Source organism: Rhinolophus sinicus, linkage group LG07, assembly GCF_036562045.2.
Source record: "Rhinolophus sinicus isolate RSC01 linkage group LG07, ASM3656204v1, whole genome shotgun sequence".
Taxonomy (NCBI): Eukaryota; Metazoa; Chordata; class Mammalia; order Chiroptera; family Rhinolophidae; genus Rhinolophus; species Rhinolophus sinicus.
Window position 1 is genome coordinate 55,745,802 of NC_133757.1, and position 22,609 is coordinate 55,768,410.

The 22,609-nt window shown below is 51.0% G+C and overlaps 1 protein-coding gene across 1 annotated transcript; it reads right to left on the reverse strand.

Annotated features, from left to right (window-relative positions):
- Nucleotides 1-4,413: 4,413 nt before the first annotated feature.
- MAT1A (methionine adenosyltransferase 1A) lies at nucleotides 4,414-21,678 on the reverse strand. Its single transcript, XM_074339690.1, has 10 exons — nucleotides 21,068-21,678; nucleotides 17,776-17,853; nucleotides 16,877-16,999; nucleotides 13,910-14,022; nucleotides 13,334-13,477; nucleotides 8,962-9,180; nucleotides 7,659-7,841; nucleotides 7,197-7,330; nucleotides 5,241-6,575; nucleotides 4,414-5,183 (listed from the first exon to the last, which is right to left on the reverse strand). The coding sequence occupies exons 1-9, from the start codon at nucleotides 21,159-21,161 to the stop codon at nucleotides 6,473-6,475; spliced, it is 1,191 nt and encodes a 396-aa protein (XP_074195791.1). The 5' UTR covers nucleotides 21,162-21,678; the 3' UTR covers nucleotides 4,414-5,183; nucleotides 5,241-6,472.
- Nucleotides 21,679-22,609: the final 931 nt, after the last annotated feature.

A 22,609-nucleotide genomic window follows, 5' to 3' on the forward strand; every position in this document is an offset into this window, starting at 1 on the left:
GAAATCTGGTCAGACTGATATGTGAACATTTGTCTTAACTGTAGTTTCCTGTTCCGGAAAGATGGAACATTGGGGAATGAGTCCTGACTTTTCAGGGGCTCTGAATGGCCTCTTGTACCCATGGTGAGGGATGGAGGTCCCTGAGCTCTGAGGCTCATCATCATCCCAGTGGAGCACCCAGAACTCCCAAGAGGGAGGCTCTCTATTCCACAGGGAATGTGTGTGTCAGTTTTGCCCTCCAGTGGCTGCACAGAAAACTGCAGCCACCTGAGGGGATGTGCAGGTGAAGGTTACACATCACCCTCCCTGTTCATTCATTCATTCTACCTTCATGAGGGCTCCTTTACTCAGGTGCCATGATAGGAGAGGAGACACAGTTTAATCCTCTGAAATCGTGCCCCCCCAAAGGCTGTATCCACAAGAATCTCCCCCTGCTTCCCCTGCTCAAGCATGACTAGTCTGATAGATACAGTCGGCCCTATGTGCCTCCCCTTGTCAGGACTCTTTTGACTAATTGTCCCATCCCTGTTTGTCTACAGAGACTGGCTCAGTGTTATCCCTGGAAAAGCCTAATGTTAACCACTCTCCATTCCTGAGCCCCTGCTAGGTACCAGGCACTAGCCATATCCTTTATATCTACCATCTCTCTCCCAGACTCACCGGGAGACTTACTCCCTTGCAACAGAGACTTAGTGAGGTTCCATAGCTTAGCAAAGGTGGCACAGGCTGCAGGCTCCAGAACCTGGTTCAAACCTTTTTCCAGCTGACCCCGAGTATCTTAGGCATAGTTTCCCTGAAGAGCCCAGTGCATTCTCTGCCCACAATGCCCACAGCCATGGATCAAGTCCTGGAAGGCTCCTCCCAGGCCATCACTCTGCAAGCTGGACCTCTTTTAAGTCTCAGGTCCCAGGATTGCTTGCTGTATCACCCAGAGTCTCAAGCCTTGCTCTTTGGCTGTAACCCATATCCACCCTGGACACGATCGATCTTGGCTCAGCTGGATGGTTGGGCACAATGATTCACACTTCAACCCCCAGTCCCAAGGCTGCAGATGCGCCAGAGCTTGGCACAGGCTTCCCCAAGGCCCTTGGCACATGCATTGTGTACAGACAGTGGGGACACTAGGGCAGGCTCTTCACTCTAGATGAAGAGACTGAGGGCCCCAATGGACCAGATACCCTGGTAAGGTGGGGAGCAGAGCTGAGAATCCCAGCCTGTACTTGCCTTCTCCTGCCCTGAGTAGCCGAGCTCAGTCCAGCCCTGGCCAGAGCCCTGACAACCAGACGGCAGCAGCTCTGCTGGGCCCAGACTACCAGGACGCCCTGGGGTACCTCATTCTACACACCTGCCATCCATGCAATCAGCAGAGCCCAGCCATGCTTTAATCAACTACTGTTCACGGAGACCATGAAGTAACCGCCACTGTTCTCTTATCACTAAGCAACAGAGAAGCATCCACAGAAAGGAAGTGTTCTGATATTTCTAATCTCTCTGGTGTTTGAACTGCTCCCAGATGATAGAATGTTGTTTAAGAAATAGTGAATTGTGTCATCAAATTAAACTCTTTAAGTTTTCTAGAAATTATAATATAATAATTTAACTATTATTTACTAAATGCTATCCAGAAGTTTATATTACTGAGAAAAAGTAAAATCTGAGAAAATCAGAAAAAGTAAAACACTTCTGTGAAAGATTTTTAAACTAAAAACATATAGATAACTCAAAAACATGTTTGAACAGAAGGAGAGATTACATTGGGCCTCGTGGTGATTCGGGATTTGGACTAGCGGGAGCCAGGAGGCCACTCATTTCCATCTTCTGGATGAGGCTGTCCAGGGAAACCCCAGCCCCTGAGGGAGGATGAGGCAACGGCCCCTTCATGGGACACCAGCTCAGGGCTCCCCCAGGCTTCCTGGAGGAAGAGAACATCTGCCTGTCACGAACTTCTGTATAGAGCATATAAAATGTATTATAGATGTCGGATTGAGGTTTGCAAAACAAGTTGTTTACTTATAGGGACAGGACTATGGCCGCACATGTGTGAGACTGATAAGAGTGAAGTGAAAAACATGTTTTTGTGTGAAACTGAGCATAACAAAACTGAGAGATAAACTCGTTCACCGAAACAACTTTGGTTCTCACCTAAGAAGTAAACAAGCCCAAGGAAAAGAGGAAAGAAGCAGAGCAATGCTGTGAGAGGTCTGACTGGGCGCTCGGCTAAGACCCCCTGTGAGGCTCTGAGCGGGACACTCCAGAACAATTGTCTGGGTCCGTTAGTCTGGGCGATCTGACAGAGCCTCTGCGAGGTGCAAGCCGAGATACTCCAGGCCTCTCCGAATTTCTTCCTTGCAAGACCAGCTCACCTCAGACCCGTCGTGGGCCCAGTCACCTCTCCCGGACCAGGGACCTTCTCCACCTTTATTGACTCTGGGTCTTGGTTCGTTAATAAATTCTATTCTCTATAACCTTCTGTGATTACCAGAGCATTGGCCTCTGGAGGGACATTTGTTCCCAAATAAAGCTGTGTTACTCTATCTGAACCTGTGCATCAAGACTTTGTTCCCCGCTTGTGTCACAAGTATGACGCGGGGACATAGGGCCCTGCCGAGGGGTTAATGTCCCCTTGACTTTCAGGAAGAGACTGAAATGTGGTGACTGCCCTTCCAGGTGCTCGTGACAACTTCACATCTGGATTCACTGGACAAACAGTCTTTGAGAATGGAGGGGAGGAAGGGGCGGGGCGGGGGTGGGGAGCCTGGCAGCCAAGTGGGGGAGACGCAGAGGGGAGCTCAGGCTTCCTGACAAATCCGCCATCTGGATCACAGCTGCTTGAGGGAGAATCCATGTCCAGAAGCTCTGGTTTAATCACTGTTTCTGTTATTGTCTCAGGCCTATACCTCCTGTCTGGAGGTGAGGTAGTTTCAGCCTCCTGAACCCTCAACCAACAATCATGAACTTTCAGTTCAAGGGACAGAATCTGGTTCTGAGAAGAAACAGTTCTTTCTAGACTTCCTTCAAGATCTTTGAATCACTATCTGTAGCTGCAGATCCATTTTGGATGTTGTCCAGGACATTGCCCTGTGCAAAGATCCAACATCCGGGGGGACATTGGGCAATTCTGGCCTTTTTTCTTCTTCCACCCCAGGAAAAAGTTCAACGAGAGCTTTACAGTTCTCTAGAACTGGTGCTGAACTGCTACTGGCATGTTCCTTGTCTCACTGTGTAGAATGTCTTTCTTTCACTTGTTGAACCAGTCCATGAAAAACAAGAGAACTATGGCCTCGACACATACCAGGATACCCTCCACCATCTCCCCATTGAAATCCAGAGAGAGTGAAACTTGGTCTCACATCGTCAAGTTCTTTGGCCTTAAACTGCAGCATCCTCTGGGCTCGCTGCTGTAACAGCTTAGTCCCCAGGTTGGTGAAGCACCCTGTGGCCACCATGGCAGCTGGGCCACGGCACTGGGGAGACCAGGGTTCCACCCAGCACCAAACCTGAACCCATCCATTTACCACCTTCCCCCAAAGGCAAGCATTCCAAAGTGTTTCATGGGTGTCTTTTTGTTTGTATGTGTTCTTGCAAAATATGTATTATTTTCTAGGGAAAATATCCCATTGCACAGTCCACGTAGTGGCTTGCCAAGGCGTAGATTCTGTCTCAAACAAGACTGCGGGATCCTGCTGCCTTTGGTCTCTCCTCTTCTCTTTGCCACCTTCCAAGGTTTTTGCTACACACCTGCCCTTCCTGGCACCTCAGGTCAGCCTCTCTCGGGTCAGGGTCTCACCAAAGCCTTCTTGCCCGGGCTTTGCCCTCAGCCTGGATGGGGCCTTTCCTCCAGAGCCGACTCCCTTTCCCACCCTGCGAAAGAGAAATGTGCACCTTTTCAAAGGCTTGGCTCATCTCCCTGCACACCAAGCCCTTCATTCACTCACTTCACTTACTCAGCCATTTGACAAACACTCCCTGAGCGTCCACCTCGTGCGAGTCTTACTGCAGAGAATATACAGGACGGGGCAGAAGAATGAAACATAGATGTGGACTGAGGGCAACATGCATGGGGATCGAGAGCACACTCTGAAGACGCTTGGCAGCCAGGTGCCCTTGGTCACGTTCCTTGCCCTCTTTGGGCCTCAGGTTCTTCACGTCACAAGGGCTTCCTAGGACTGTCTGCCCCAGCGGAGCATGGAGCATGGTGAGGAATGAATACGGTAATGCAGTGACAGCACAGCAGCTGACAGGAGAAAACCTCAATCCATGCTGGGTGGGCCCCATGTGGATGGGAACAGAAGGCCCCCGTTTGGGGGACCGCTGAGGGGAGGACACCTACTTCGCTGGAGGATGGGAGAATCAGGTGAGGCCACTCAGAGGGAAGGTTTCAGAGGGTTTGCAGACAAAAACGAAGCGCAGAGATTTGCAACTTGAGTCTTTATTCACTGTCCTAGCAGGAACTATTAATCAATAAAGGCTCTATATAAACAATGTGGACAGAAAAAAGATCTCGTTTCTCTAGGAGTGGGGAAAGTATTAAATTCTGAATTTTCACTTAGAATATAGCCCGCATTAGAGGAACTCAGCCACCTGAAAGCTGTGCCTTCCTCTCCTGAAAATAACCTGAGACTTCCTGGGTAACTGGAGAGAGCAGAGCTTCCATAGCATATGGTAATTTGGGCTTCTTTTTCCACCCCTGATCGAAAGAGGAGCCTTAGGGTCTTTGTGCTTCAGGCCTAGAGCCAGAACGCAGGCTCTCTGCTCCCAGGTGAAGCTTCCTGTCCCAGCCAGAACCAGCACCGTGTGCCCCACAAAGAAGTCCAGTCTGCCTGCTCTCCCAAGGCCCATGGAGGCCCCCACCTGAGCCTGTGTCTGGGGAGCAAGAGAGAAGGTAGAGATGCTGCTGTCAGAGGCCCAGGCTGAGGACAGGTGAGGTGGGTGGTGCCGGACATGGATGGAAAGGCGAACAGATGTACAGCTTCTGAGACCCTGGCACACTGAGGATGCCTCAGGCCCCTCCGGAGTAGACCCATCCCCCAGAAGCCACCCGGCAAAGGCAGAATCTCCTATGACATCTCAGCCAACTTGTCCACCACTAGGAGTCAAGCCCTGCCACCGGGGTCACCACTGAACATTAGATATCGTGTCTTAGGACTGGCCTCTCAGGAACAGGGATCTGAGGGGCTTACCTACTTATCGTGCTGTTGGAATAAGTAGGTGAGCCCCTCAGATCCCTGTTCCAGAGAGGCCAGTCCAACAGCACGCAGACTACAGGGGGCACAGAGGGGACAAAGAGCGAGAGAGAGACTTGAAGGAGCAGGCTTCCAGTCCCTTGTTTCGGGGGTGGGGGCACCTGTGCCAGGATGAGCTGCTCCAGGAAGCCCAGATGGGACTGGACCAGACTTGGGCCACTTACTCCAGAGGCCCCCACACCCTAGCCATGCATGTGCCTGAGTGGGCAGGGGCTAGGGTTATATGGTTGCTTCTTAATTCCAAACTCCAGCCCAGCCAGGAGAGCCAGCTCACCCTGAACTTTCTTCTGAAATAAATGAGGCAAATGGAACAAACCTTTGGTTCTGTCCTGACTGCAGCTCACTGCCTAGGGCTCACCGAGAGCTGGTGGGTTAGTCCCCTAATTCAAAGCAACCTCAGGTCTTTAGGAGAGAGGCCACAGCCTCCCTCAGTCTGCTTTGTCACTGCACAGATTTGTTTCTGGCACGAGATAGGGGGAAGGGGTGGTGGTGTCTGGGTTCCTGAGTCAAAGCTCCTTGATTCATGTCTAGGCCCCAATACATGTGGCTGTAGGACCCTGTGGACGCTACCTAGATGGTCTGTGCCTCAGTCTCCCCATTTATAAACGGGGACAACAAAGGTGTTACCTCATCATGTTGTGTGAAGAAGAAATGACATCAGTGATTAGCTCTGTCCCTCGCTCACTGTGGATGCTTAGGCCACGAAAGCCCCTGTCCTTATCCTTGCCAGAAGCCAGCCTGGGAGGCTTTATGAAGGCGTTGGCTCAGGGCTCTGGCTGGGGTCCTGTGAGACCCTGAGATCTGTGAGACGCGCTGACCTTGGCACATGCCTAGGGATGGGGGGTGGGGGGAGCTGGTCAGGGTCCGGGCTATGGGGGAGGTAAGGGGATTTACTCCTGACAGGTGGTTTTTCCACTATATTAACATCCCTTGGTCTAAGGGAGAGGCAGAGGGACACAGTGACTGTCTTCAGGAGATCAAACCCTCAGCACCAGGAAGCCACCTGCCTCCTGCCATTCACGATGACAACAGCAGAGGGCTAAATCAGAGGGCTTTGCCTGCGATGGGACAGGGCAGGGGGAGGGGGTGTTGGGGGTGGGGGAGAAGGCATGCCCCGGAGGGCAGTCAGCAGCCTGGGGTCTGTGGGAGCAGAGAGTTGGGATCCTGGGGAAGAGGGATGTGGCCGCTCAGGTGCCCCTGGGGCAAGGCCGGGCCCAGCTCCACCAGCTCTAAAGCACAAGCTTCTTGGGAACCTCCCACGGGAACTCGCTCCTTCCGAAATGGCCGTAGCACGCCGTCTTCTGGTACATGGGCTTCTTCAAATCCAAATCCCTGCGTGTCCAGCAGAAGAAAGGCTCATTGTTAATGGAAAAGGAGCTGAGTTTCTATCTGTAATTTTGGGCCCAGGAGTAATTAACAGACTGTGATCGTCCCTATGTGGAATGTCACCACTTTCCCCCAGATTCCCTGCCTGCACCACGCCATGTCTTAGAAGGGGACAATCACTGGCTCTTGGGAAGCAGGCTCAGCGGCTCAGGGACAGCCTGACCACACAGGAACCAGGAACCAGGACTGCACTCTATACTTGAGGTGCCTTTCTCCTCTGTATTCCACGGACCTGGCCCAGACCAACGTCAAGTGGCCAGGCTCCAGGAAGCAGAGATGGCATTAGAAACAAGAAGAAATGGGACTGGGTTTGCCGACTCAATTCTCAGCCATTCAGCCTTATCATTATTTTCCTCCCCACCTGGAGTTAGCGTCTGCTGGGCCAGCCGGGATGGTACGCAGCCCCTTCAACCTGAAAACCGGAATCCTGCATTTGGGGCGTGCCCTGTGCTGGGCCCAGAGTTTGCAGACCCTCGTGCTTCAGGGAGGCTGAAAATCCTTCCTGTTTCCCTTGCAGTTGGGTTAAGCATCAGGGTGAGGGAGGAAGGATGTCTTGCCAACTTTTACCTGACAATGACGCCAGGCCGAAGGTCAAAGTTCTTATGCACCACATCTAGCAGCTCTCGCTCTGTCTTCTGAGAGGTTCCGTAAGTGAAGATGGAAATGGACAGGGGCTTAGCCACACCAATGGCGTAGGAAACCTTCCAGAAGAGACCAGAGTCAGGGACCGAAGCCACTGTGCAGGGCTCTGCCCCTCACAGAAAGTTTCACATCCTCAGGAAGGGCAGTTGGAACCACACATCTCTTGCCCAACACACTCCCACCATCTGTCTGCCTAGAAATCCCTGTCGTCTTTGTAGAGGGCAGTTTCTATACATGCCCTTCTCCCTGAAGGATTTTGTTTTCCCTCTCTCAGGTTTTCAGGGCCACCGTTCCCAACACTACACATACGGAATCACATCCTTTGGCAAAGTGTGTGGCCTGGCCAGCAGAGCTGGTGGGGTCAGAGTGGGGTGGGGTCCCACCCACCTGCACAAGCACTCTCCGGCAGAGCCCTGCTTTCACCAGGGACTTGGCCACCCAGCGGGCAGCATAAGCCGCAGAGCGGTCCACCTTGGTGTAGTCCTTCCCGGAGAAGGCCCCACCACCGTGTGCCCCCCAGCCACCGTACGTGTCCACGATGATCTTACGGCCAGTGACGCCCGCATCCCCCTGCAGAAGGAAAGGAACAGAGTGGGGAGATGGAAACCAGAGCCTCCTCACCCCAGAGCTGGGAGGAGGTGCCAGCTGAAGCACTGTGATGGCTGCTGGACTGCTACTTGGAAAACGTACCCTGAAGCTGCCTGAGGACATGTTTCAAAGGCTCTTTGGCTAGGAGTCTGCCAGACACCCTGGATCTAATCCCAGTTCAATCACTGACCAGTTACAGAAGTCAGGTAACCTGTCAGAGCCTCATCAGAAAGCACAAATGACTGGCCAGCTGGGGTCAGAGCTGCTCCTAATGCCTTCGTTTTTATGAGTCAATCGTAACAGGGAAATCCAACTGCAGGAAGAAACTGCGCCGTAATCAGTATTGCCTGAGCCGTGGCCCTTACTGGTGCTACCCAGGAAACACCACATTGTCCTTTTCCTCAAGGGTCTGCTCTGTGCAGTACCAGTCAATAAAGATGTTTTAAAAGGGGGCAGGGACGCTATGTTCAATGATTTGAGGAAAGTGCATAGTATAGACCCTTGTTTAGAGATTCACAATTCACACTCATGTGTCTAGCCTTTGAGAGGTCCTGCAAGAAAATACAATAAGCTTGACCCTTGCTTCATCCAGTGTTTCTGTGCTACATTTGGTTATAGGACCTGTTATGGGGACTTTGCTTTGTGGCAACACAGCTGAGGTCCCCTGGCAGTGGTCAGCAGCATCTCAGAGGTACTATGCCAGTCTCCACTTCCTCATTCCTGTGGCACAGGCGGAAGGGGTAGCAGGTGCCTACAGGGCTGGAAGGTAACCTGTGGCAAAGACCTGGTAAGCGCCACCTGGTAAAGGTCAGGCATTTGCGATGGTGAGGCAGCAGCTGCTTGGGCAAGTCTGCCATCCAGTGTGAGCTGTCTGGAGTGGGAGGGCCAGGCAGCCCTAGTGGGAGAATCCTGGGGGCATGTCCCCAATTCCTCAGGGACTGACGGATACACAGCAGGCCCAAAAGAGAGTGATCTGACTGCACGTGTCACCCAGGGCCAGACATGGCTGAGTCACACAAAGCCACCTCCTGCAGTCTTTGTGTTGGAGGAGGTCAGCAACCCCAATCAGCAACCAGGGCCTCATCCAGAGACCAGGGCGTACCTGGGGACCGCCAATGACAAACCGCCCGCTGGGCTGCAGGTGGTAAATGGTGTGTTCATCCAGGTACTTGGCCGGCACCACAGACTTGATCACCTGCTCCTTCAGGGCCTTGCGCATGTCCTCCAGTGTCACGTCCTCGTTGTGTTGCACGGAGATGACGATGGTGTGGATACGCATGGGGATGACAGCGCCATTGTCCTGCGTGTACTGCACTGTCACCTGTCAGAGGCAGGAGGAGACGCCGTGAGGCCCTGCCCGGAGCTGCCCGGCACAGACACCCAGGAGGCCGGCAGGGCTCCCATGGGCCCCGGTGGGGGTGGGGGGGTGGGGATGCGTCCTCAAAGGGCCTTCAGGAAACTTAATCGGAGACATTTTGGTATCTGCATAGTTGCCCAGTGCCACAGGATGACTGGGCATGACACAAGCTGTTCCCACCTGTGACCACCATCAGTGCCACGTGGAGCCTCAGGGTTTTCTCTCTGTGACCCACCAGACTTCTCTCCTTCTCCCCTGGCCAAAGCCCCCTTTGACCCTCTATGGCCCAGGGCCAAACTATCCTGGCTCCTACCAAGGACCTACGAGTCTACAGGCTACCTGCCAGCTGTCCCAGCCCCTCGGTGGACGAGTGTAGAAGCACATTGGGCCAGAGGACCTGCCGGCTGTAAGGACAGGGTGAGAAGACTGAGACCAGGGTGGCTGAGAGGGAGGGAGCTGCCAGCTCTGGGAGTTTTGGTAAATGAAAGAAAAGCAGAGAGCATCTTGAGGGCTCGAACCTGCCCGCAGTACCCTGGCAGGTCATTTCCACCAGCGTGGGTAAGTTCTGTGTCCATTCTATGCACGACCAACTAATGTTTAAGCCACCCCAGCAAGATAGGTATTATAATCTCCACCTTTATAAATGAGAAAAACAAGTCTCTGAGAAGTGAAACAACTTGTCTGAAGTCACAAGCTGGTCAGTGAAAAGCCAAAGGGCCAAACCCTGCTCTGCCTGATCCAAAAGTTTGTGTCATTCCCACAGCAGCACAGACAAAATGCTTCTCCCCCATTGTTTACTGACACCTCCATGAGTGTAAGAGCTCGATGTCACAGCCTGGTCTGATTGTAACAAAGGAGGGCGGCCTAGGCACCCTGGGCTTGCATTGTGAGGGGGAAGAAGACGGGAAGGATGGAAGGCGAGGCTGGGAAAAGAAACTGACTGCATGAGTGCTATATGCTAGAAACCAGGCCAAAAGCTATGAGAAGCTGTTACTGGCCCCATGTTAAAGACGAGGGACTGAAGTTCGAGAACATAAATGCCTTGGTCAAGGTCACATAGCCGGTGAAGCTGGGCTGACCTGGAGCTGTGTGGCCTGGTAGCTGGGGCTCTGCCCAGCAGAAGGCTGTCACTTAAAACCCTCAGGGCTACGCTGGAGCCACAGGCCCCATTGCTACTCAAGGCAGTGTGGACCCACAAGAGCAGCGCCTGGAGGGGCTATGGGGTGTGTGGGGCCTGCAGGAGTGCAACTGTGCTGGTGGCCCTGGTGGGGACCCTGGCTGGCAGGCACCACACTGCCCCGTACCCCAGGGCCTCGACAGGACCACAGGACAGCAAGCCGTGCCTTCCTGGAGCTGTTCCTGAAGCAGGGTCTCTGCCTGCTCAAGGCCCCTCAAATAGCCATCAAACACTGGATTTGTGTCAGAACTCCTACTGTGTGTACTTCCTGGTCCAAAGAGCAACAGGGTGGGGTCAGGAGAAGGAGGGAAAAGACCCTGCCCACATGGTGCTTGGTCCTAGTGAGACGGGCAGATGCACATTGACATCTGTGGACTGAGAACAACCCTTACAGCCGGCCGGGCTGTGCGAGCGGGAGCTGCGACCCTGCGGCTGGCTCTGGGACCAGATCTGCCCCGTGAGGCCTCAGGAGAAGGTCGCGCATTCTGAGCAGCTGCTGAGGCCTGTCCCCACTGCCCCTGCTCCCTCACCTCCCACTCTGCCACAAAGGCCAAGGAGCATCTGGGCAGAACCACAGAGCTGTGGCGAGCAAGGGGCTCCGAGCATCGCTCTTATCTCATTGTGTCAGCAAGATGTGGGGCAAAGTATACCACAGAAAACATAACTCCGACCAGGTACAAAAATAGCCATCATGCTGCCACTCAGGTCTCCATATCAGCAGCAAGAATTTGTTCAGGTGGAAAGACTCATCCTGTTCACAGTCAACACTGGTTAGATGATGAAAATCCTTTACCAATAGGGTGCAGAGAAGGTGTAGCAGCTGCTCCTGGCACGGTGCCCCGTTCCCACAGTGAGCCGCTCTGTGGAGGCGCTGGGAGAGGTCTGTCAGCAGACCCACACCCGCACCCTCTCACCCTCTCTGCTGCCGTGCCAGCCGGCTCAGGGCCACCTGTGGCAGGGGAGCGAGGCTGATTCCGGTCTCCAAAGTAGCATTTTTAAGAGAATTCAGTGTATCCTTGCAGAAAGGGAAACCCTGAGCGAGCCTACCCCACCCCTGGCTGCGTTTAGACTGGGAAACCTATTACAGAGCAAAAAGAGAATCTTCCCTGTTTTAGCTGGGCCAACAGGTGGGTTCCAGTCCTCATCTCACAGAAGGAAAAGAAAAGCTCAGTCACTCCATCACTTCCTCCCATCCCTGTTCTATCTGGGATTTCCTTTTCTGTGAATCTCTGCCCCACAGTACAGCTCGGATACAGGATGGGCAGGGCATACCAACATCTGCGTGCCCCGTTGATCTGGCACCATCACAACCTTCGCGTTTGAGCTCTCCTGCCCCACAACCTCAAAGAACAGCTGAGGAATGCTGCCGATTCCACCCCAGTGTGGGGCACGTGGATGACACTAGAAGCCCCAAGGAAGGGTTTCCTTCAGGCCACAAGTGTGCTTCCTTGCCCCAGGTTCAGCCACCATGGACCCTCTGCCCTGTGTGGCCTCACACTTGGGGTGAGGAGGGTGCATGTCTGTGGCTGCGGCAAGGGATGAGTCACGTGCACTGTGCTGAGCTATAAAACCACATGAGCAGAACTCCTACTGCGGGGGCAAGAGAAGGCACTTCTTGCTGGTGGCCAGGGAAACCATGAGGAGGTGGGGACTTCCCTGACCACTGATGGACAGATAGGAACCAGAGAGAGTGCAAGTGAGGTTCAGAGTGTAAGCACAGGGGCAAAGCACCAAGAAACTAGGGGAACACGAGTGAACTAATACAGATTAAACAAAGACTGAGGGAGGAGAGGCAGGGGAAGGTAATGTTGGAAGACCATAAAAGGCTCTGAATACCAGAATTCAAGTGAGGTTCCTCCCCCTGCCTCCCAGGAAGCAGAAAGTTACAGAAAATTCTGTGTGGACATTAGAAAATTAGAAGTAAAGCCCAAAGCGATTAACTGGAGTTTCCCGACAGGGAAAACCCTTGGGTGGGACTGGCACTGATCCTGGCCCTGGCCTGGGAAATGGGCTGGAACAGAGGGATGCTCTATGGGGGCGGGGGCACAGGCAGAGTGGAGACAGAGGCACTGAGCAGGACGGGGTGAAAGGTGGCACTCCAGCACACTCCCTTCAGCCCAATAGGAGGTGACAGTGGGCGGCACACAGTGGGCTCTTGTTTGTAGGATGAATGAGAAATGGGGCTGGCGATTCGTAGAGGCCTGCAGGGGGAAAGTTTGGGAGCTGAGTGAGCGGAGGTGAAAACTGGATCCACCAGCGTGGGTAGAAGGGGACAGAGTGTTTAGAAGTGCAAAGAACCTGTTAGGAGTGGAAGAGGAGCCAGGGATGGAAGCCCCAAGGAAAGGGGCCATCAGAGAATCAGGATTAAACAGGGCAGGCCGTGGGCAGTGAAGGCGGGCAGGACCCCAGGTGTGCTACACTTGCATCACGGCCGGCCTTTCCACACCACAGGGAACAGAGAGGTCAGGGCCCAAGGGGACAGAGAGGCAGAAACAGGATAGATAAAGTGGTTTCATGAGAAGCAAAGAAGGGCCCCACTGAGAGGCAGATGGCCTTTGTTTATGTGGTGCTCAGGATGTGGCAAGGCAGTGACCAAAAGTCTGAGGCCAGTTAAGAAGTAAGTTTGTGGCAGGAATTGGGGAATCGCATTACCAGCATCAACACATGCAAAGGAAGCCCCCCCCACCCCAAAAAAAAAAAATCTAGAACTGTTCTTCCCAGTTTTTGGTATTTTTGAAATTTTTCATAATAAAATGGGGGCAGAAAGCATCTAGAGCTGAAGATTTTTCAAATAAATAGTTTTTATCAAAATCAACAATTCTTTGAGTGCCCAGACTGAACGTTTCGATCTTGACACTAACAAGGACGAAGAGGATCTGGGGGCGCTCACAGTGTGTGCCTGGAGCTCCCAGACACAGGAGGGCAAAGGAAGAGACTGACCTGAGTCTTCGAGTCAGGCCTCAGCCAGGGGAGGGCCCCAGAGCGTCTCAGGTCCGCCATGCGGGCGTTGAGCTTGTGAGCAAGGATGATGGTGAGGGGCATGCACTCTTCTGTCTCATCGGTGGCGTAGCCGAACATCAAACCCTGGAGCAGGGCAGAGGGCGGAGGGAGCAACATCCACTTTAGACACAGGCAGCGCTCTGCAGATCTAAAATTCTGCTGCTCTCCAACCTGTACTGGGTGCCTCTTGCATGCAACATTTGCGCTGGGTGCTTGTGGAAGGGAAGACATGGTCCCTCACGCCCAACGCTCCAGGAGGGGCAGACGAGCCCAAACTGGCATCAGGACCACAGCCTTCCACAGCCCTAAGTCGCTGCCCTGAAGCAGGGATACCCGGCTAACTTTTGGCATGCACCCCCCCCCCCACTCCGGCGTTCCTCTAGGAGGAGGGGTCACCCCCAGTGTGATTCAGCCATTGTTCAGGTGCTGCCCCAGCTGGCTCCTCAGCACATGTCAGAGCCAGGATGCGCCACACTGGCCCCCCGGGCCCAGCGCCCACGCTCAGTGTTCACGCACCTGATCTCCAGCACCGACATCCGTTTCGTTTCTGTCTAGATGGACACCCTGTGCTATATCTGGGGACTGCTGCTCCAGAGCCACCAGCACATTGCAAGTCTTGAAGTCAAATCCTAGGGAAAAGGGAAAGCAGGCCTGAGTGGGTGCACATGGAGGACACAGGTGGCTGCAAGCTACCTGGGGGACTGTTCATTCCGGACATGGCATTTAGTGGTGGTGTGCATGGTCTCTAACCAGCTGGGCTCTGTCTGGGCCCAGAGCTGAGGCCCAGGATGCTATGCATCCTTACCACCATCTGGAACTCTTCAGTCACAGAAAATCCTCCATCGCGCATTTCACTGTATTACATTATACCTTGATTAGAAATATACAGCCTACACAGAACTGCAGTCTAGAAACCAGATAACAGTATGGCTGCTCTGGCTGAAGAGCAGGTGGGTGACTCTTGGCCTTGCCCCCGCAGCCCCTCCCAGAGGCACCTCCCAACACCCAGGTTGAAAATCACTGCACTGAAAACCCAGGGTCCTTCTAACACTGCCATTCAGAAGCCCAGGTGCAGCCGAACCCAAGTACAGACGGCCCCAAACTTATGATGGTCCGACTCAGGAGTTTTTGACTTCACAATGGTGCCTAAGTGATACACATTCAGTAGAAACTGTATTTCAGATTTTGAATTTTGCTCTTTTCCTGGGCTATCGATACTCAGTAGGGTCCTCTCTTGTGATACCAGGCAGTGTCAGCGAGCCGCAGCTCCCGGTCGGCTACGCGATCACGAGGGTAAGCAACACATACTCTCCCGTGGATTCACTGTATGAGGTGATTTTACCCAACTGCAGGCTAATGTGAGTGTTCTGGGCACATTAAGTGGCCAGGCTAAGCTATGGTGTTTGTAGGTCAGGTGGACTAAGTCATTTTCGACTTAGGATACTTTCAGCTTATGACAGGTTTATGGGGACGTAACCCCATCATAAGTCAAGGAAACGGTGTACTAAACGTACTGAACGCGAACTATTCAGAGAGGCCTCTGCTCCTGAGATGTGATCCTGAGGGCCTGGAGCCAAGGAGGCTGCCGCCGGGCTGCCCCTCCCCATAGCTCAGGCACAGAGGTGGAGGCTGGTGCTCCCAGGCCGGGCAGCGGCCTGGGGACCGGCCAGGGAATCTGGGCTCGCAGCAGCCCAGCCCAAGGTGTCCCAGGAGGTAGTGCTATGCAGACAGCACATTCTTCTCCCTGTCGGTCCTCCAACTGTGCAGGGCTCAGCTGCAGGGATGTGTGAATAAAAAGCCAAAGTGCACAGAGTTCCCCCCGACAAGGTCAAGTATGACTGTCCTGCTGACTTCTAGTCTATTCTCTTCTTCCTTCTAGTCTATTCTCTTACTCGTGCTGCCAGAGTGGGCTTCCTAAAGCAAACAAAGAACAAACAAACCCAGATGTAATCTATTGTTTACATACATGCTTCAAGTGGGGTCCTACTGCCAAACGAAGTAAAACTGAGCTCCTCAGTTCCACCCAGCCCCCGCGAGCTGGACTCCTTCAGCCAATGTGAACTTGGGTCTGGCCTTAAACGTGACATGCTCTTCTCCCTCCACTAGGTCTCTGCCTTCTAGCTCCTCCTCTGTCTCCTCTTCTCCACACCCCAAGCCGACCAGCTTTCAGTAAGTGTCCCTGGACCGTCCCGCAGCTCTTCCTTGCACACTATGCCATCAACTCCCTGCTGGGTACCTCATGCTGCATCATTTGATGCCAGGAAATGACCCTACTCCAGGAGCATCAGGTCACCTCTGTCCTCTGCTGCCTCCTGTTCCCAGGGAATGCTTGTGAATGTACAAACCAGTGAACAATCCTTGGACAGCTGCCAAGAACTCACCCATTTTGCATTAAACATTTTGCATTTTGCCTAATCACCCTGTCTAAATAATGAATCTTCTTAGTGCTGAAAGTCAATCAAGGGCTTCAAGTGATTTGGAAAAACAGAGTTTAGGGGGCTACAGGGAGAGGCAGGGCTTGGAAAGGGCAGTGAACTCAGCAGGTGTACAGCAAACAGCAGTGAGCCATGGTGAGCCGGGGTCCTTGCTGCAGTGGCCATCACAGTGCACGGTGACCCTTTTGGCACAGGCACATGGATCAGCTCGGCACGTGACGTTGGCGGCACTGTCTCAAAGCACCACGTGACCATTGTGCCAACATCACACGGCAAACGTGTGACAATAGCACAAATGTCACACGGCCAGCACATGACGATTGCGCGAAAGTTACACAGCCAACAGGTGACAATCCTGCAATGTCAGGCCCTCAGTTCTTTCCAGCTCTCACCCCCACCTGAGCACAGTGCTCCTCAATTCCTGCCAGGGCCTGTGCCCCTTCCCTGGGGTCTAAGTTCCCACATTGCCTGCCACTGGGGTCAACCAGGGCCAGACTGCCTCCTTCACCTGCTACCGGCTCTGGACTGGGTCACCTTTTTGTCTACAACGGGAAGCAGCACTGTTTGGCAGAAAGCATACGAGTCCCAAATGGAGGAGCCACTCACTGACTGTGTCACCTTATGTAAATCATTTACATCTCTAAGCCTCAATCTCCTCATCCGCATAAGTACAACAGAGTTCCTCAAATGATGAAGAGGACACATTACAAAGAGACCAGCACCAGTGCCTGGCAGAGGACATGTCCCCGACAGAGGGCAGCTCCTTTTACTCAGCTTCTTTCTCTGCAAAGCTCCAGGAAGGCAGGACCTTAAATAAGACCAGAGTCAATAACGGATGGACCGGGCTGGTTCAGCGGGCATTGTCATATGGGCTGCCATGCTGTTGCCAGAGACTTTGATGCCTGGTCCCTGATAGGTGGGCCTGGGAATGCCCCTCCCCCCCCAGCCCCCAGTGCTTCCAGAAGACCGAGAGCCTCAGGTGGGACCCAGCACTGAGGGCTCTCTCAGGAGACCAGCATATATTTCCGGCCCGGGGCCCGGCCCTCACCCTTGGCAGAGTCGTCGTAGCCAATGTGCTTGATGGTGTCTCTCACCACCCGCTGGTAGTCCACCATGGCCGTGGAGGTGATCTCCCCACACAGCAGCACCATACCTGTCTTACACACCGTCTCTGGAAGGGAAGGAGAAAAGGCAGTAGCCACACACCAGCACAGGGAAGCTCAATGGCTACACCTCTCCCAGGGCCGGTAAAGAGACTCAGAGGAACCTTACCAGGAATGGATTCCAGGCAGAAACTAATAAGCTAATAAAAAGAGTAAATTCCAGCACAGTTGCTGGCCACCTTCAAATGCTGCTTGGAGAACTACGCTTTGGAAAGAACCGGTCACACCTGAATTTTCACACCAAGTACTTACTACTTGTGTGATCTTGAACAACTTATTTAGCCTATGTCTGTTTCCCCAAATGTTAGATGAAGATAATAACAAGACCAGATTAAATGAGACAACGGTTGTACATAGTTATCATAAAGAGTGCAGTCAACATATGTGAAGCTCTCCCATCCCCTGTTGCTGCAACCCCACTGGAGGCTTTCGGGAGCGGGACCCTAAGCAAAGAATCAGGCCAACCTTCTCTCCAGCTATTTACAAAGATTTCAGGGTGACGTCTACCCTCAGAGGGGCAAGGGCCCCAATAGTCTGCAATACAGGGGTTCGAGTGCCACTGGAGAGGAAAAGATTGGTCTGTGCAGCAGACAGGACAGGGTACCGACAGTGAGACTAGGTACGCACCCCTACCCCATGACCCTGATTCAGCGGCACCATGAAGCCCTCAGTGAAGTGAGAGCTAGACCTGATCACCTCCTCTGTGCTGAGGGCTGCAACACAGGTAAAGGGCTCAACTCAGCACGCTTAGGTCTCCTGCAGGAAGGGCTTGGGAGTGTCTTACCACAGGCCACCTTGGCATTGGGGTCCTGCTTGAGATGGGCATCCAGCACCGCGTCACTGATCTGGTCGCAGATCTTATCTGGACAAAAATAAACATGTGTAAGAATCACAGAGATATTAGGTATAACAAACTGAAATGTTAAAATAATTAGATATTTTGTCAGTTTACATATCAAATCTACCTAACAATTAGAGACTCTTTTTTAAATATAAGAAGTTAGAAAATTTTATTTCTCCCTGCTTCTGTCTAATTTTGGACAATGTATAAAGTCACACAAGTCCCTAAAAAAGGCAATAAATATGTTACAAAACCAATTCTAAGAGTATAAAACAATTTCTCTCTCTCCCTCTCTCTCTCCTAACTAAATAGTCTCTCATTCCTCAACATATTCCCTTTAAAACTAATATCTAGAAAAGTCCTGGATATAGAAGTTAAAATAGCTAATAACGTCAGTAAGATTAGGTGCCAAGATGTAAAATCAGAAGGGACAAAAGGATGCATTGTCCTGCAGCTTCCATAAGGTGCACAGTGTATAAAACACCACACCCAGTCCCACGACCCCGCCCAGAGGATTCTCTAGGAACCTCCACACATCATCGCTGGTTTGCAGGACATCTCCATAAGCAGCTCCCAGGTAATCCCGCAGTCACTCGGCCTCCTGAAGGTTAGATGTTCTATTTTGACCTCCTCAGTCAAGGTGGGCCCGACAAGAGTTCAATATGACCTGCCATTTGACCTTATTCTATATTGCCTTAAAAACTCTACATGGTTGTGCATGTGGACCAATTCATGTCATTGTGGAAAAATCCACTCTTGCTTTGGGGTTATGGGAACTGTCAATGCTCGCAAATTCAGAAATGAAAGTGACATCTATGTACACATATTATATTTTATTTAGTGTTCAAAATATCCAGAGAGTCTGTTCTTAATAGATTAATAAGGTGTTTTTTTCTAGTTTATTGAGATATAATTGGTATACAAAAAAATCTACCTATAAGTAATGTGTACAATTTGGTGAGTTTGGACATATGTATACACTCGTGTTACCATCACCACAGTCAGGGTAATAAACATATCCGTCACCTCCAAAAGGTTCCTTGTGTCCCTCTTACTTTTTTTTAAGTTTTAGAATTAAGAATCCAGATCCAGAATCAAGCAGTTTTGCTCTCAAAAGTGCATATTAAGTTCTGTAGTTAAAAATGTTAATCTGTCCTTAAATGCAAACTCCTCAATCTTTCCTTCAGAAACTGCTGTTAAACATGTATCTGGGGGGGAAAAACAACAACATGTATCTGAGTTTTTCTCTCGCTCCTCCTGCCAGCGGCAGACCTGGTTGTAAATCCGTTTGTGTGCATCCGTTGCCACTGCACACCCCTCCCAATGAAGGCCTCCTGTGGCTCAAACATCCACGTCAGGCTCTGACCATGGATGACTCTGCTTAGTTAAAGGACACACGTCACGTGTTCTCAACACAGGGAAATGGAATAAGAGCTATTGGGCATGAAGCTGCCATTGAGCAAGGGTATTAAGAGTGCTCAGCAGACTCCAATAATATCTAACAAGGCCCTTCCGGAATTGTTTCTGTAGGTTTTCAAAATTTCTTTCGTTATCACTTAGCAGCCTTAAGATCGCCAATAGTTGGTTTTCTTGGAAGTTGAAAAAGAAGCATTAATTTTATCTTTCTGGAGGACAGGAATTCAGCCCTTAAACGACAAGGAGAAAGCCTTACTGGAAACTGATGGACTTGCTGGGACAATTAATTTACAGTGGAAGTGAAAGGAGAACCTGAAGTTCTGCCATTAAGTAGACAAAGCATCCAACTGATTGGCTGGAATGTCCATGCTCTGTCCAGTGAGCTCACTGCTGTGTGTATGATGGGACTATTGGCTGCTGTGTCTCAAAGTGCCCACTCCCTCCAGGTGGAGCAAATCCTAACCGATAGATGGCCTTCATAAGCCATGGAGCTTTTCAGAATGTTCCAGACATAGCAAAGGATCTGAGATTACAAGTACAGTAAACCTAGAACCTTTACAAAGTTATGCACAATGAAAGAGGTGGTTTACATTGAATTGGGTTAAGTCACACACAAAATCCAGGTTAAGCTAAGGTTTCTCAACAGCAGCACTATTGACATTTGGGACTGGAAAATGCTTTGTTGCAGAGGAATGGTCTTGTGTATTCAGGATGTTTAGAAGCATGCCTGGCCTCTATCCACTGAATGTCAGCATCACCACTCACCCCCTCCCCACTAGTTGGGAAAACAAAAATGTCTCCGCACATTATGAAATGCCTTTGGGGGAAAGGGGACAAAATCGTCCCCAGCTGAGAACCACTGGCTAAAGCATGTGGAAGGTGTAGTGCCTGGAGTTGTCTAACACTGAGTCACAAGGTATGAAAGTTAAATCTCTTTGAGGAAGATCAAGGATGAGGACAGTGAGAAAACAGTAGACTTGGTGATGAGTTACCCAAAACTTCAAATACTCAAATGAATTTTGAAGAAGTGGTTTTAAATACATAAACCAGTGTGTCTAGCCCCCAGGGTTTTCCTAGAACAGTGGTTCCCAAAGTGTGGTTTCCACACCAGCAGCAGCAGTGGCTCCTGGAACTTATTAAAAACGCAGATTCTTAGGGCGTGGGTGGAGCCCACCACTCTGTTTTACCCTGAAGCCTGAGAACCACTGTCCTAGAAGTCGAGGTTCTGATCATGTCACCACGGAAGCCTCTCTCATTTCCCCATATCACAGTCTACCAAAAAAATGCTTGTGTTTTCTATCTCTTCAGGAAGCCATCTCTTAGACAGCATATCTGAGACCTCCAGGACCTAGAGATCCATCCCAGCACCTATTAGAATGTCCTGCTGTCCATTTCTAAACTACACACACTTTACATGCAAAACCTACTGACCCACACAGTCTTGAGGGAATATTCTCTGTTGACTTAAGTTGCTCATTGATAATAAATAAAAGTTTTACTCAAAAATATATATATATAAAATGTTCATATCTGATGACACATTTTATACGCGTGGTATATTCAGCCAACCAGTTGCATGTTCTCTTTGCAGCCCCACCATGCTGAGGTGCCGCTGGTGGCAGCAGCATGGACCCTTGGCTTCAGTAACTTACAATTTATCATTTGCATAATGAGAGACTGTTCTACAAAGCTACACATTGACTGAAAAATACTTCATACTGTTCCTCCAGAGATCCCTTATAGTAACGAACACAAATTGTTTTAAGATGTCTAGAAAAAGTGACTCCCTCGGTGCAGGTCGCCATGGTGCAGGACTTACCTGGGTGCCCCTCTCCTACCGATTCCGATGTGAACATGAAGTCTCCATCGTCACTTAGAGAATGGTCACACAAGCCATCCACAGGGCCATTCATCTTTTCACACTTCTCCACTCAGTTTCTTCAAGGCAACAATTTTAATGTTGTGACTTCAAGTTGGTTTTTGTTCTTTTTTCTTTAAACCCAACAGGCTTGTCTTTGGCAGAACCACAGGGATCACTTCTGCCGAACTGCCTGCGAGCATTCAAGAGTAAGGTGAGGATGGGTGAGAAGGGAGGGACTGAACCTAGATGTGTCACTCCCTCTGACTGGTCAGAGCTTGCTCCTGAGTGACTCCTATATATGCAAAAGTGAAAGTGCCTGCAGAATCATGTGAGAAAATTGGAGGAGTCCATTTCGCGGGGGTGGGGTGGGGGATCGGGGGTGGGGGTGGGGGTGGGGGGGCGTGTCTTCTTACCTTGAGGAATTTTAGTCCTTAGTTCTGATTTCCCAAGCCCTAAGCATCTGGTCAGTGTATGGGAAAGAAGGCTGTATAGACTGCGAAACTAAAGCTCCTTTGGGATTTTTTCTTCAGCTCTGTAGCTAATCTCCATATTGTTCCAAGGTTAACATCCTACATTGGGGGGTGGGGGGGGGCGATGGTTACCCAGGAATATAAACAGGCAGCAAAAAACTCTTTTCCAGAAAGATGCTTGGGCTAAGATTGCAACACAGAGTGGCCTTTGCTGTTGGGCGCCCCCTCCTCGCCCACCTGCTGTCTGGATTTGCTTTTCCCGTTCTATCACCCTCTCGGTCAGAGCATGTACCTGTATGTACTCTGAGTCAACTTACATGTTACACAACAGATTCTTCGTGGAGGAAAAGCTTTTGAGTCCACATTTTTCTGCTAATAGAAATCACCTAAACTGTCAACTTCTCTAAGACATTGGCAGTCACATTAAGAAGCAAAATCAAATATATGGTGACGGAAGGAGAACTGACTCTGGGTGGTGAACACACAATGGGATTTATAGATGATGTAATACAGAATTGTACACCTGAAATCTATGTAATTTTACTAACTATTGTCACCCCAATAATTTTTTTTAAAAAAGAAAAGGAAACATTTCTCAACATCACACAAAGCACTGGTCTAGATAAACTGTTGCTGAAAAGTACCAAGCAATGTAAAGAGCATACAATTTGTCCTCAGTGCCTCACACTTCCTCTTTCACGGTGTCTTCCTCTCTAAGTGTTTTCCTTCACCACACCAATGCCCAGTGCCCTCTGCTGCTTTTCAGATACGCAGAGTCCTCCTACTTTGAGAACCTAGAACTGCCCTGGTTCACAAGACTTCAGCTTAAGGCTTCTGCTCATCTTGATCCTTGATCAACATTTAGGTAAATGGTTCTATAATTTTCAGGCAGAGGAAAAAGGAGGAGGATCCTGGATTCTTACCATTTGGGCTGTAAATAAATGTCTCCACAAAGAAGACAAGAGTACCCAGCTTTAGACTCTCCAGCTTTAGATCCCAGGAGTTGTCTCCATTGTTCTGGGATGGGGGG